Genomic DNA, 13532 nt, shown 5'->3' with positions numbered 1-13532 from the left:
AGGTTGGAAGAGGCCTTCGAGATCGTGTCCAACCTATCATCCAACACCACCTAATCAACTAAACCATGCAACCAAGCACCCTATCAAGTCTCCTCCTAAACACCTCCAATGATGGTGACTCCACCACCTCCCCAGGCAGCCCATTCCAATGGGCAATCACTCTTCTCTGTGCAGAATTTCTTCCTAACTTCCAGCCTAAACCTCCCCTGGTGCAGCCTGAGACTGTGTCCTCTTCTTCTGGTGCTGGTTGCCTGGGAGAAGAGACCAGCCCCCACCTGGCTACAACCTCCCTTCAGGTAGTTGTGGAGGGCTGAGAGAGAAGGCCCAGCTTTCCCTCCCCCACTGAGAAGGAATAAAAGAAACCCCACAGCTAACTCAGCTGGAGAAGCAAAGGGAATGCTGTAGTTTGCAAGCAATATGAGATGCAGGGGTATATGTGTACCCAAAATACACAGTATTTACAGTATATACAGAAATATACAGCAAGGAAACAAAACCAGGAACAAGACCCCTGGAAGAGGGGGGTTTCCCCCTGTACCCCCTTCACCCCCCTACCTCCCTTTTTTCCCCAAAGAGGGTTAGAGAGAGAAAAGGGGAGTTAATAAGGAAGAAAAGTAGGCCTAGTGCAGAATTAGTGCTTATCTGTTACCTGGCTAGGTGCCCAGAAGCAGGCAGGCTGGGAAAGGGTGAGCGAAGAGGAACACACAGGAAGAGGAACTGAGGAAAATTCCAGCTGCACTAAAACTTAAAGCTACATTCTACCAATCTACCAATGACATTCCTTTAGAATATCAATATATTCACAAAATATTCAGCCAGAGTGTCCCAGCACTGTCCCTTTCTTAAAGGCTCAGCCTCAAATGGTCACAGGAGCAATAAGCTCTCCCCTGTGGTATAGTGAGTCAGACTGAACCAGCTCCTTTAGATGGATCTGAAGAACTTCCCTCTGATCCCTACGGAAAAAGATCTCCATAGGTCGTTTTGAGGGAGAAGCCTTCATCTGAGAAGGCATTTAGCCTCCTCCATGGGTTCTGCTCACTCTAGCTTTGCCTGAAGCATTGAAGAGTTTGACCCCATTTGTTTCCACAGAAATTGAGGGCTTTTTGATTTGGGTTTGGGTGCTTTTCTGAGGTGAAAAAGTAGAGGAGAAGTGAAAGCAAAGAGGACTATAAGAAGCCATGTCTGGTTTGTCTCTTTTTCTTGATGAAAATGCATTTCATTTTTGTAGTGGAAAAATCAGTGTGTACATTTTGCTAAGACTGTTTGCATTACTCCAATGAACCCTGGAATATTTTTGCTCTTCAATTGCTCTTTTGACAGGGAAGTACAACATAGACTAAATAATGTTCCTGGTTTGACTTGTACTTTTTCATGCTACAAGAGCTTGTTATGTTGTGCTTTTTAATGTGTGCATCCCCTGACTTAGCCTCTGTGGGTGCTGTGTGCAGGCTTGACAGCTAATTGATGGCTTTGTGTTCACTTTTCAGACGAGACAAGCTGTGGATTTGCATGGAGTTCTGTGGAGGTGGCTCCCTACAGGATATTTATCATGGTATGTCAAGAGTAATTGCTTCAAGTCAAGCTTATTTTCAAAAAGGGAGGTGATTGCAGTGCTGTGGAACCAGAGAGCAGGAAGAGTAAATGAATTACCAATAATAATCCATTGAAGATCAACTTCAGCTGATGTATTTGCACAATTGGTTAGGTTTGGGGTTGGTTTCTTTCAACAAAATTAGCTATAGTGGGATATTTATTTACTTGGGTTTTGAGCAAAAGTGATTTCCTTCCTTCAGGAGCTCACATATCCCTCAGGATTTTTCAGAGGCTATAAAATCAGACAACATTGTATTGTAAATATAAATCCTCACGTGCTGTCTCACTTCATAGCCATTTGGCTTCTGAGCTGTAATAGAATCTATAACACTGCCTATGGATACCTAGATAAGTGGATTGTTTTTTCCTGGATACTCTTGGCCTTGTGGTTTCTGTAGCAGTAGTGCCATGAGGGTGGGTTTTGTGTTTGTCTCTTTGATGCTGGGTGCATGATGTGAACAGCAAAGGTGGCCTCTGTGCTTGCTTAAGGCTTAGGTACAACGGGTGGCCAAAGAAACAAGGGGCACGTATGAATCTCTTGCATAAAGAGAGGGTCACTCAGTGGATTAGCTGCTGATCTTTTTTCAAGAGACAAAATCAGTTTTGAGGGATTTTATTGTCCTGCAATTAAGACTTGCTTAGGAAAGGAGCATGCCATAAGTAAGTAAAAGAATCATAGAAGGGTTTGGGTTAGAAAGCACCTCCCAGGCTCAGCCAGTCCAACCCCCCTGCAGTCAGCAGGGACGTGTCTTCCACTGGATCAGCTTGCTCAGAGCCTTGTCCAGCCTGACCTTCAATATCTCCAGGGATGAGGCCTCAACTACCTCCCTGGGCAACCTGTTGCAGTGATCCCTCACCCTCATGGTGCAGAAGTTGTTCCTGCCATCCAATGGCTTTGTGGTTTTGGGGTGAGGTTTTCCAGAGCAGAAATCTCTCAGTATTGTATGTTGGGAAGGTTTTGCATGGTAGGATCTCCACATCCTCCTCTTCAATCTGGGTGCAATTAAACCAGGGCACCAGTTCCCAAGTTCACACCATGTTCATGCTGTAGTCTTTTGAGCCTTGTTGATCCTTTACATCTCTGCCAGTGCTGATAGTGTCCAGTATTTTTGTTGGCTATGCAGAATACCTGTAGGGCAGGAAATGAGCTGGTGCCACAGAACTGCCTGACTAGATGCCATACAGGGGCTGTTTCCTCTTGCAGCTGGGGGTTCTCTGCCAGCAGCTAAAGAGGAAGGCTCTTCTCTGATCTGATGTTCTAAAGGGCCCCACTCCAATTGAACTATAGGCATCTGTAATCTTTAAAGTCACTTAAATAAATGTCTCAAATGTATATGCCTGTACATCCATGCCTGGATGCTCCTGTGTTTAGCTTTTTGTGGAGCTGGAGCTTTTCTTTCAGAAGAGCAAGCTGGATCTAGACCTGTTTTGAAGATGCTTATTGCATGATGCTAATATCATTGGGGGTTTTGTAGAAGATAAGCAGATAGGTGCTTAAAACATCTCATTTTTAACTCCCTGTTTCTTCAGTTTCCTTGGAGAAGCCCAAGAAGGCAGGCAGGCAAGGCAGGAGAAGGAAAACCAAGGACTTGACTTTCATAACTTATTTTTTCCCCTCCCTTCCATTTCAGTGACTGGACCCCTGTCAGAACAGCAGATTGCCTATGTCAGCAGAGAAACATTACAGGTAGTAATTCTCAGGTTCTCACTGCTGGTTGTTAAGTGTGCAAGTATTGAAAGCCAAAATGCAAGGTTGCAGACAGGTGTGATGTTTGCATGGTGCAGCATTTCTCTATAGACTTTGGAGGGGGTCCTGTGCATGATTGTATCACCTCAAATTATCCTGGGTCATTTGATGCAAACTGGCCTAATCTTCCTGCTGTTAATTCATTTTACCTTTACAGTGGGGAAGCAGCATATTTATTAATCTCTATTTGTGGTACAAATGACTTGCTGTTCAGTTTGAAAGAAACTGTAGGCTCTGGGTTTTATATCTGACAGTTGATCTGTGCCAACAAGAAGAAACCAAAATTGCCAGTGTATTTGAGGTGGTCAGGTCAGTGTATTTGAGGTGGTCAGGATAAGGCCATCAGCATATTCTCATGGCTATACTAGCTTTCATTTTCCTGTCACAGAATGTTAGAAGCTGGAAGGGACCTCCAGAGATCATCCATTCCAACACCCCTGCCAGAGCAGGGTTACCCAGGGCAGGTCACACAGGAGCACATCCAGGCAGGTTTTGGATATGTCCAGGGGGAGACTCCACAACCCCCCTGGGCAGCCTGTTCCAGTGTTCTGTCACCCTCACAGGGGAAAACTTCTTCCTCATGTTCATGTGAAACTTCCCATGCCTCAGCTTCCACTGTTGCCCCTTGTGCTGGCATTGGGCATCACTGATTAGAGCCTGGCTCTATCCTCTGGGTGCTCACCCTGCACATCTTTATCAATAGCAAGGAGGTCACCCTCAGGCTCCTCCTTTCCAAGCTAAAGAGACCTGGCTCCCTCAGGCTCTCCTCCTAAGGAAGATGTTCCACTGCCTGCAGCATCTCTGTGGCTCTGTGCTGGACTCTCTCTAGCAGCTCCCTGTTGTTCCCCTTGAGTCGAGGGGCTCAGAACTGGACACAATATTGCAGTTGAGGCCTCACCAGGGCAGAGTAGAGGAGGAGGAGAACCTTTCTCAACCTCCTAACCATTCCCTTTCCAATCCACCCCAGCATTGGTCTTCTTGGCCACCAGAGCACATTGCTGGCTCACAGTCAACCTCCCATCCACAGGAACTCCCACATCCTTTTCCCCTTCCCTACTCTCCAGCAGCTCAGTCCCCAGCCTCTGCTGCTCCATGGGGTGGTTCTTTCCCAGGTGCAAGACTCTTCCCATCTGCTCTGTGGTTTAGGTATTCTGTTAGTACAGATTGAATTTGCAGATGCAGTTCAGCTGCCCTGAAGTATGACATTGACTCATTTGGGTGATTGAAATGGTTCATAATTAAGTGAGCAATGTGTGTGAAATGAAAAATCCTGGAGTAAATGATGATCTGAATCTTTTATGCAGGGCCTGTATTATCTTCACAGCAAAGGAAAGATGCACAGAGATATAAAGGTGAGTAAAAACTGGTGGGAATTTTGATGTATTTATGATAGGCTCTGATGGATTTGGGGGGGGGATGAAATGCATCCATAGAAATGTGAGTGTCATCTGCAGATCCTCTTGGCTTGGATTCTGTTTGTTTCCCTCAGGAACTAAGTTAGGCTTGGGGGTAGTTGTCCTGTTACATTTGAAAGGCAGAGGAGGTCGAGAGGCTGTTAGCTGGGGCCTGTCACAGTGTTTACCCAGCTCCCTGTCTAAGGCTCATTAACTCTAATTGTGCAATGTTTTCCCAAGCAAGCTTTGTTTTACTGCAGGCCTCACTTCCTGCTCTCTGAAAAGTCACAGTGTGGAGAAACAGAAATTTTGGGAGGCCCACCAGTGCTGCCTTTCCATCTAATTTATGGGCAATGCTGACATTTGGAGCCCAGTTTAGTCAAGCTCCAGCCTTCACTCAGCTCAGCCTCTACCTGGGTATAGGATGACATTTGGAGCTGAGTTTAGTCAGGCTCCAACCTTCTCTTAGCTCAGCCTCTACCTGGGTATAGGCAGACATTTGGAGCTGAGTTTAGTCAGGCTCCAGCCTTCACTCAGCTCAGCCTCTGCCTGTGTATAAGCTGACATTTGGAGCTGAGTTTAGTCAGGCTCCAGCCTTCACTCAGCTCAGCCTCTGCCTGTGTATAAGCTGACATTTGGAGCTGAGTTTAGTCAGCTCCAGCCTCCAGGCTGAGCCGAATGAAGGTTGCAGCAGGTTAAACTCAGCTCTTTAGATCAGATTTGTTCTCAGTCCATTGATATTGCAACTTTCTAGTACCAACTACTCCTTGGGGTTAGTTTTTGATTATTGAACTGAGGTGTGTGGTCCATCTAGGCACACAAATGCAAGTTCTTCAAATCTGGCAAGGACAGAGTCTCTGCTGCATAAGGGTGGAAATAGTTTTCCTAAATACTTGCTAAATATAAATAGGTCCTTTAAGCTGCAATTATCATGGCTCTCAAACAAGACAAAACCAATTCATGGTTATGAAAAGGAAATCCAATTCCTGCTGCTTTGACCTTTAGAGTTTTTATTTAATAGAATAGAAAATGGTAAGAATTCATCAGCACAGGAAGCCATCTTATTCTGCTTTTTGAGGAGGGTTTTGTATCCAGTGGAAGCTTTGCAATACCAAACTAAAACTGAATGAGAAACCCTGGAAATCTGAGTTTCTTTAGAGAGCAGAAGAGCAGCTTGCTAAGCACAAGCATCACCTTGGTAAGGCTGCAGGTTTCTTGAGCATGCAACCCTTGGGTTGTCTTTGTCCCCCTAGTTTGCAGGAAGATTGCAGATAATGTTGTTACTGAAAATCTTTGTTTTAATCCAAGTGTGCTGACTTCTTTTTAAGGGAGCAAACATTCTCTTAACGGATAGTGGACATGTGAAATTGGGTGAGTTGATACAGTTTGCTGTTGAAAACAGATTTTTATGTGCTCTAAGTCTTCTCTCTTTTGTTTAATGAGGTACATGTATGAAATGGATGAACATGAGAATTCTTTCTCTCATGCTGGTAGTATCTGACTGCATCCATGGAATCATAGAATGGGTTGGAAGGGACCTCCAAAGGTCACAGGATCTTAGGCATTGGAGGGGACCTCTGGTGATCATTGAGTCCAACATCCCTGCCAGAGCAGGGCCATAGAATCCAGCACAGGTCACACAGGAACACAGCCAGACAGGGCTTGAAAGTCTCCACAGAAGGAGACTCCACAACCTCTCTGGGAGCGTGTTCCAGTGCTCTGTGACCCTCAGAGTGAAGAAGTTCCTCCTCATGTTGAGGTGGAACCTCCTGTGCTGCAGTTTACATCCATTGCCCCTTGTCCTACTACAGGGAGCAAGTGAGCAGAGGCTGTCCCTTCCTTTGTGACCCCCAGCCCTCAGCTATTGATAGACATTCATAAATCCCCTCTCAGCCTTCTCCTCTGCAGGCTAAACAGCCCCAGGTCTGTCAGCCTCTCCCCATCAGGCACTTCTCCAGTCCCTTCATCATCCTTGCAGCCCTCCATTTGACTCTCTCCAGCAGATCCCTGTCCCTCCTGAACTGGTGAGCCCAAAACTGGATGCAGTGTTCCAGGTGAGGTCTTACCAGGCCAGAGTAGAGGGGGAGGAGAACCTTGCTTGATCTGCTGGCCACGCTTCTTAAAGCACCCATGGATCCCATTGGCCTTCCTGTCCACAAGGGCACATTGCTGTCCCTTGTCATCCAGTCCAACTCCCCTCCAGTCAGCAGGGATATTCTCAGCTAGATCAGGTTGCCCAGAGCCCTGTTGAGCCTCATCTTGAATATCTCCAGGGACGGGACACCAACTACCTCCCTGGGCAACCTGTTCCAGTGTTCCACTACCCTCCTGATAAAGAACTTGTTCCTAACATCCAAATCATCAAGTCAGTGTCTGAAGGAGTAATATTGAAACACTGAGTGAAGACATCCTGATGCTATAAAGGGAAGCTAAAAATAAATCACAGGTTTTCATCAATTATTAATATAATGTGGCACCCAGAGTGTTTGCAGTGTGAAACATACCTTGAAAGAATCTTTTGGATAATACTTAATGTCTTTTATCATATTAAAGCTCTGCATGTAACTGCTAAGACTTGTGTGCCAGCCTGCTTTTTCCTGTGTTGAGGAGGGGAGGCACAGCAGCTGAGGGAGCTGGGGGTGTTTAGCCTGGAGAAGAGGAGGCTCGAGGGAAGGCTACCTGAAGGGAAGTTGTAGCCACGTGGGTGTCTGTCCCTTTTCCCAGGGAACCAGCAACAGAAGAAAAGGCCACAGTCTCAAGCTGCTCCAGGGGAGCTAGATGTTAGGAAGAAATTCTTCCCAGAAAGAGAGATTTGCCATTGAAGTGGCTTGCCAGGGGAGGTAGTGGAGTCACCATCCCTGGAAGTGTTTAAGAAAAGCTGGGATGAGGCTCTTGGTGCCATGGTTTAGTTGATTGGATGGTGTTGGGTGATAGGTTGGGCTTGATCTCTAAGGTCTTTTCCAGCCTTGATAATTCTGTGATTCTGTGACATGTTTGCCTTCTGAAAGGAGCTGACCTACAGTATCTGAGGTACCAGGCTGGCTGAGGTCTTGAGCATCCTGCTCTGGTGGAATGCTGGGGGAGGTTGGAACTAGATGATCTTTAAGGCCCCTTCCATCCCAGCCCATTCTATGAATCTCTGCATGTACCAAGTTTCCACTATTTGCTTTTAGAGTTTAATTTCTTGTTAAATATTTCTGGCATATTTAAGAAACTCTTAGAGTGAGGAAACCAAACCTGGATGTGCTGGATTGTGCCCAGAGAATAGCCACAAGGATGAGCAGAGGGCTGGAGCTCCTCTGCTATGGAGACAGACTGAGGGAGTTGGGGCTGTTCAGTCTGGAGAGGAGAAGGCTCTGAGGAGACCTTCTTGTGGCCTTGCAGTATCTGAAGAGGGCTCCAAGAAAGCTGGGAGGGACTTTTGAGGGTGTCAGGGAGTGATAGGGCTGGGGGGAATGGAGCAAAAGTAGAAGTGGGGAGAGTCAGATTGGATGTCAGGAAGAAGTTGTTGCCCATGAGGGTGGTGAGACACTGGCACAGGTTGCCCAGGGAGGTGGTGGAAGCCTCCTGCCTGGAGGTGTTTCAGGCCAGGCTGGCTGTGGCTGTGAGCAGCCTGCTGCAGTGTGAGGTGTCCCTGCCCGTGGCAGCGGAGTTGGAACTGCCTCGAAGTCCCTTCCAACTCTAGCAATTCAATGATTCTATGATTAAGAATTAATTGCATCAAATCAATTACTGACTGTCTTTTTTTTTCTCCTTTTTTTTCCCCCCTAATAGCTGATTTTGGGGTATCTGCACAGATAACTGCTACAATTGCCAAAAGGAAGTCATTCATTGGCACCCCGTATTGGTAACTGTGTTTTCTGTGGCCACTGATGTAACATGAACGTATCTAATACTGTTGATGCTGTGATACCATCTGTAATGTTATAATGCTGTGATAAAAGCATGCTGGGTCACTCTCTGGCTAATCACTAAAGGCTGTGTTAGGCTGTCTGCTGATCATATCTCTACCACTTATGCTAACTGCTGAATGAGCTGAGTGTAGGAGAAAGTGCCCTAGTGGTGGGGAAAAGGGGAAGGACTGTGTGCTGGTGACACTGGTGACTGATGGATCTCAATTTAGTCAAAGCTTTGAAGCTATCAACGACTTTGCATGGGTTTAACTCTGACTTTTCAACCTTTTTTGGTTCCCTGGTTTTCTGTTTTGTTTCTTCCCTCTACTCTAGCTAGTCTTGTCTGTACCTCTTCAGCTAAGTTTCACCTGTTTGTCTCCACAAATCCTGTTGCCACTGGAATGCCTCCTCTCAGCCATTTTCTTGTCCCCTTATTTGCCCAAACTGAGCTGTACAGTTCTAGTCTATCTGTACTGCAGCTTTACTCTTCCCTCACTGAGCTCATTTCTGTACTTCATCTTTTCATTGTAAAACCAGCACCTTTGCTGTCTGCTTCTCAGAGAGATACTCCAGATTCTGCTGTCTGACAGCATAGTAGGTACAAAGTAAAACCTGAGTGTAACAAAAATCCCCTTGCATTCAAATACTCAGTCTTGAAATAATCAAGCACAGCATTTTTAGCAGCACAAGTCACTCCAAAGCATGGATTTGCTTCTCTTTCAGAACAATGCAAACACCTAGCAGTCACAGTTGTGTCATTGGTTTATAGCTGTCTTTAGTCCTGATCCGTATCACAGCTTCCAAATTGTGCCATCACCTTGAACTGTAACTTTGGAAGCATTCCATAGGTTGAATGTGATGAAAAGCATCAGTTTTTCTTCTCAGATTTGAGACAAGCAAGGAGGCAAAATTGTTGAGGAGGTTAGGGAGGAGAACATTTAGTTGGAAACAGGGAATCTGAAGGTTTCAGGTGTGATTAGAAATGTCTGGGCAGGTAAGGCTGTGGTGCTTGGATAGAAGTGAAGGGCAAAACTTCAGTGAAGCACTACTCCTGTTCTTGCCCCTTGTGCTTCTCCTGCAGAGTTAATGTCTCTTCCCCCCTCTACCTGGGTAAGGTACTCCTTTGGGATTTAGAGTGAGTGGGGAGTTTTATGAACTCCTGAGTAAAGGTATGGAAGTGCAGTTTAATTATGCAAAACTTGCCCTAATTTATGCCACCACACCTGCTGATGTTTTCAGACCTGCAGATAAGGATGCCTGTGTTTAAGTCATGCATCATTTGAGATGCATTCTGCTGCTTTACTGGATCACTCCTTCAGTGACATTTCTCTGTATTGACTCACATCTCCAGTTCCACTTCTCAGGTGCTCTGTTCAGATCTAAAAGAAAACATTACTAAGTTTGTCATCTGATAGGAGTGTGTAGGACAATCGAATCCACAATTTACTTTGCCCTTTCAAAACATGTGAATCATTTCCTTTAGGTATTCCTATTTCTCTGTCAGTTATGCCTTATAATTTTTCCCCACCTGAGGAGGTAAAACTGCTTTGTTGACTTCCATGACCTCACTTCTGCCATTACAGTGAGGCAGACTTTGCAAACAGTGAGTGCTCTGTGCAGAGGTGACAGAGGCTCCTGGTTTCAGGATTCAGGAGAGCTCTGATTGTGTAAATCATCCTCTTTGTTAGAGTTCTTTTTGTCAAAGTCAGTTGATCACTTTCTGTGTGAGTCTGGATAGTGTTGGGACTTTACTGTAGTTCAATAGTTATAACTTCCCCTCTTTGGTGGTTGAGTGGCAGTTTTGTGTGACTGCAAAAATAGTCTGAGTCCTGTTGGCTTCATCCACACTGGGAAACAGCTGGTTGGGAAACTGCCTTTTAATGACTAGAAGCTGATTGAGGGAAGCTTAACTTGTGCATAACTTCTTGCACACACATACACATAATCAAGATTCAGTTGTAGAAATGTTTGTGCTGTGAGCTCATAGATTTTGCCCTCCAGAGCAGAGAGCAGTAAACTGTTGCATGCAGAAAAATGTTGCATTTGTGGTGAGAAGCTTATCAAGAAATATTTTCTTATCCTACCCTTTAGGATGGCTCCAGAAGTTGCTGCAGTAGAAAGAAAAGGTGGCTATAACCAGCTGTGTGATCTGTGGGCAGTTGGAATAACTGCTATAGAGCTTGCTGAACTTCAGCCTCCCATGTTTGACCTGCACCCAATGAGGTTAGTAAGGGGTTAAAGCTGGGAGTGGAAATGCAGTTTCTGACGGAATCCGTGTGGAGCAGTGACTGTGTCTGCTTGTGGTGTTGGCAGGTACTGCAAGGTCCTTGGGTTGTAAGTGTTCTGAATGCAGTGAGTGAAATTCTAACAACTCTTTTGGTGGTGTCTGAATGTCTCACCTTCTGGTAGCATCTCTTAAAGTGACAGACTTCTTCCTACCAACTGAACAATCACAGAATCACAGAATGTTAGGGCTGGGAGGGACCTTGAAAGATCATCCAGTCCAATCCCCCCTGCCAGACCTAGAGTAGGCCACACAGGAATGCATCCAGACAGGTTTTGAATGCCTCCAGAGGAGGAGGTTCCACATCTTCTCTGGGCGGCCTGCTCAAGGGCTCCAGCACCCTCACAGTGACAAAGTTTTCCCTTCTGTTTCCATGGCACCTCCTCTGCTCCACCTTGCCCCTGTTGCCCCTTGTGCTGTCATTGGACATCCTTGAGCAGAGCCTGGCTCTGTCCTCCTGATGCTGCCCTGCACATCTTTGTCACCAGCCATGAGGGCAGCCCTCAGGCTCCTCTGCTCCAAGCTCCAGAGCCCCAGAACTCCCTCAGCTTCAGCAGGGAGATGTTCCACTGCCTTCAGCAGCTTTGCATCTCTGTGCTGGACTCTCTCAAGGAGGTTCCTGAGGTCTTTGAACCAAGGGGCCCAGGACTGGACACAGTATTCCATATGTGGTCTCAGCAGGGTGGAGCAGAGGGGAAGGAGAACTCTCTTGATGTACTACCTGCTCCCCTTCCAATCAGCCCCAGGATGCCACTGGCCTTCTTGGCCCCAAGGACACATGCCCCATGGATATGTAACTAAACAATGCTTTGAACAATTAATCTTCTGTATGCATGGCAGTGTAAACCTCAGAAATCCTCTTGGCTTTTTTTCAGAGCACTTTTCCTAATGACAAAAAGCAACTTCCAGCCTCCTAAATTAAAGGACAAAATGAAATGGTAAGCCCTTTCCTCTGTCAGTAGATAACAGGCAATGCAAGCTGATGGGCAACTGATTCTATTGTTTGCCACTTCCTTTTACAGGTCAAATAGTTTCCATCACTTTGTGAAAATGGCACTTACAAAAAATCCTAAGAAAAGACCTACAGCTGAGAAGTTGTTACAGGTACACATTTATGGATGGGGTTTATTTTTAGCTGTGAAATTAAACCAGGCTTAAGATGAGTGGTTGGAACTTTCATGTGTGTGGTTTCTTTGTTTCTCCCCCCTCCCCCATCTGTCTTTCAGCATCCTTTTGTTACCCAGCCATTAAATCGAAGTCTTGCCATTGAACTTCTGGATAAAATGAATAATCCTGATCATTCCACTTACCATGACTTTGATGATGATGATCCTGAGGTAGGAATCTCTTTTAATTGTAGATTCAGAGTAGGTTTTCGTTTGCTGATGAGATGAACCAGGGGCTGGAGCACCTCTGGCATTAAGGAGAGGCTGAGGGAGCTGAGGCTATTCAGCCTGGAGAAGAGAATACTCTGGGGGGATCTCAGAGCTGCCTTCCAGTGGCTGAAGGGAGCCTACAGGAAGGCTGCAGAGGGACTTTTCCTCAGGGTGTCTAGAGACAGGACAAGGGGGAAGGGTTTGAAGGTGAGGGAGAGCAGGCTCCATTGTGGCATTTATCCACCTGCAAATTGAGATTAGTGGAGCAAAACTAGAAGTGGAGATTCAGATTGGATGTTAGGAAGAAGTTCTTGCCCATGAAGGTGGTGAGAGACTGGCACAGGCTGCCCAGGGAGGTGGTGGAAGCCTCCTGCCTGGAGGTTTTTCAGGCCAGGCTGGCTGTGGCTGTGAGCAGCCTGCTGTAGTGTGAGGTGTCCCTGCCCATGGCAGGGGAGGTGGAACTGGCTGCTCCTTGAGGTCCCTTCCAACCCTGCCAGTTCTATGATTCTATGATCCTCAACCACCTTCATTGTAAAGAACGTTTTCCTAACATCTAGTGATTGAGGACTGGAACAGGTTGCTCAGGGAAGTGGTTGAGGTCCCATCCCTGGAAATATTGGAGGTGAGGCTGGAGAGGGCTCTGGATGACCTGACCTAGTGCAGGATGTCCCTGCCGACAGCAGGGGATTGGGCTGGCTCCTGGGTGATTCGGATTCCTTTATCCTCTCACGCAGCTCCTGTATCAGCTTTCTGTGTCTGTCTGTTGTCAGCATAGGCCTTTTATTTTAGGGTGACTTAAGGACTTTGTCCTCTTGACTGAGAGATGAGGCTTTGACATCTCCCAGTAATTCTCTGTACCTGGGGATGGAAGAATGAGGACAGGCTCTGCATGTTGTGCAGTGCAGACATCCGTAGCAGGATGCAATGAACTCGACTACATGGCTGTACCTCCTCCCCCCACTGCAGCTGGCCTCCTGCTGCTCCCATTCTGCATACACAGCCATTGTGTGGGAGAGGACAATGCCTCTTCAGAACAAGATTGTAATTAAGCAGCCTCTTAGCACTTGAAGTTTTTGAAGTGCTGAAGATTATAAGGATGATCAGAGGGCTGGAGAGCCTCCCCTGTTGGGACAGAGAGAGTTGGGGCTGTTCAGCCTGGAGAAGGGAAGGCTCCAGGGTGACCTTAGAGCAGCCTTCCAGAACCTGAAGGGGGCTCCAGGAAAGATTGAGAGGGACTTTTTAGAA

General features: G+C 46.4%; 1 protein-coding gene across 1 annotated transcript in view; it reads left to right on the top strand.

The window, feature by feature from the left end:
- MAP4K3 (mitogen-activated protein kinase kinase kinase kinase 3) overlaps positions 1-13532 on the top strand; it is a 67989-nt gene that overhangs the window by 15251 nt on the left and 39206 nt on the right. Inside the window, exons 4-12 of the mRNA XM_054177225.1 lie at positions 1488-1552; positions 3225-3280; positions 4645-4692; positions 6063-6105; positions 8509-8581; positions 10719-10850; positions 11787-11849; positions 11934-12015; positions 12138-12248. Of these exons, the coding sequence (XP_054033200.1) occupies positions 1488-1552; positions 3225-3280; positions 4645-4692; positions 6063-6105; positions 8509-8581; positions 10719-10850; positions 11787-11849; positions 11934-12015; positions 12138-12248 (673 nt within the window). The remainder of the gene's footprint in view (positions 1-1487; positions 1553-3224; positions 3281-4644; positions 4693-6062; positions 6106-8508; positions 8582-10718; positions 10851-11786; positions 11850-11933; positions 12016-12137; positions 12249-13532) is intronic.

This window comes from Dryobates pubescens, chromosome 39, assembly GCF_014839835.1.
Source record: "Dryobates pubescens isolate bDryPub1 chromosome 39, bDryPub1.pri, whole genome shotgun sequence".
In the NCBI taxonomy this organism is placed as follows: domain Eukaryota; kingdom Metazoa; phylum Chordata; class Aves; order Piciformes; family Picidae; genus Dryobates; species Dryobates pubescens.
This window is presented reverse-complemented; position numbering and strand designations above follow the sequence as displayed.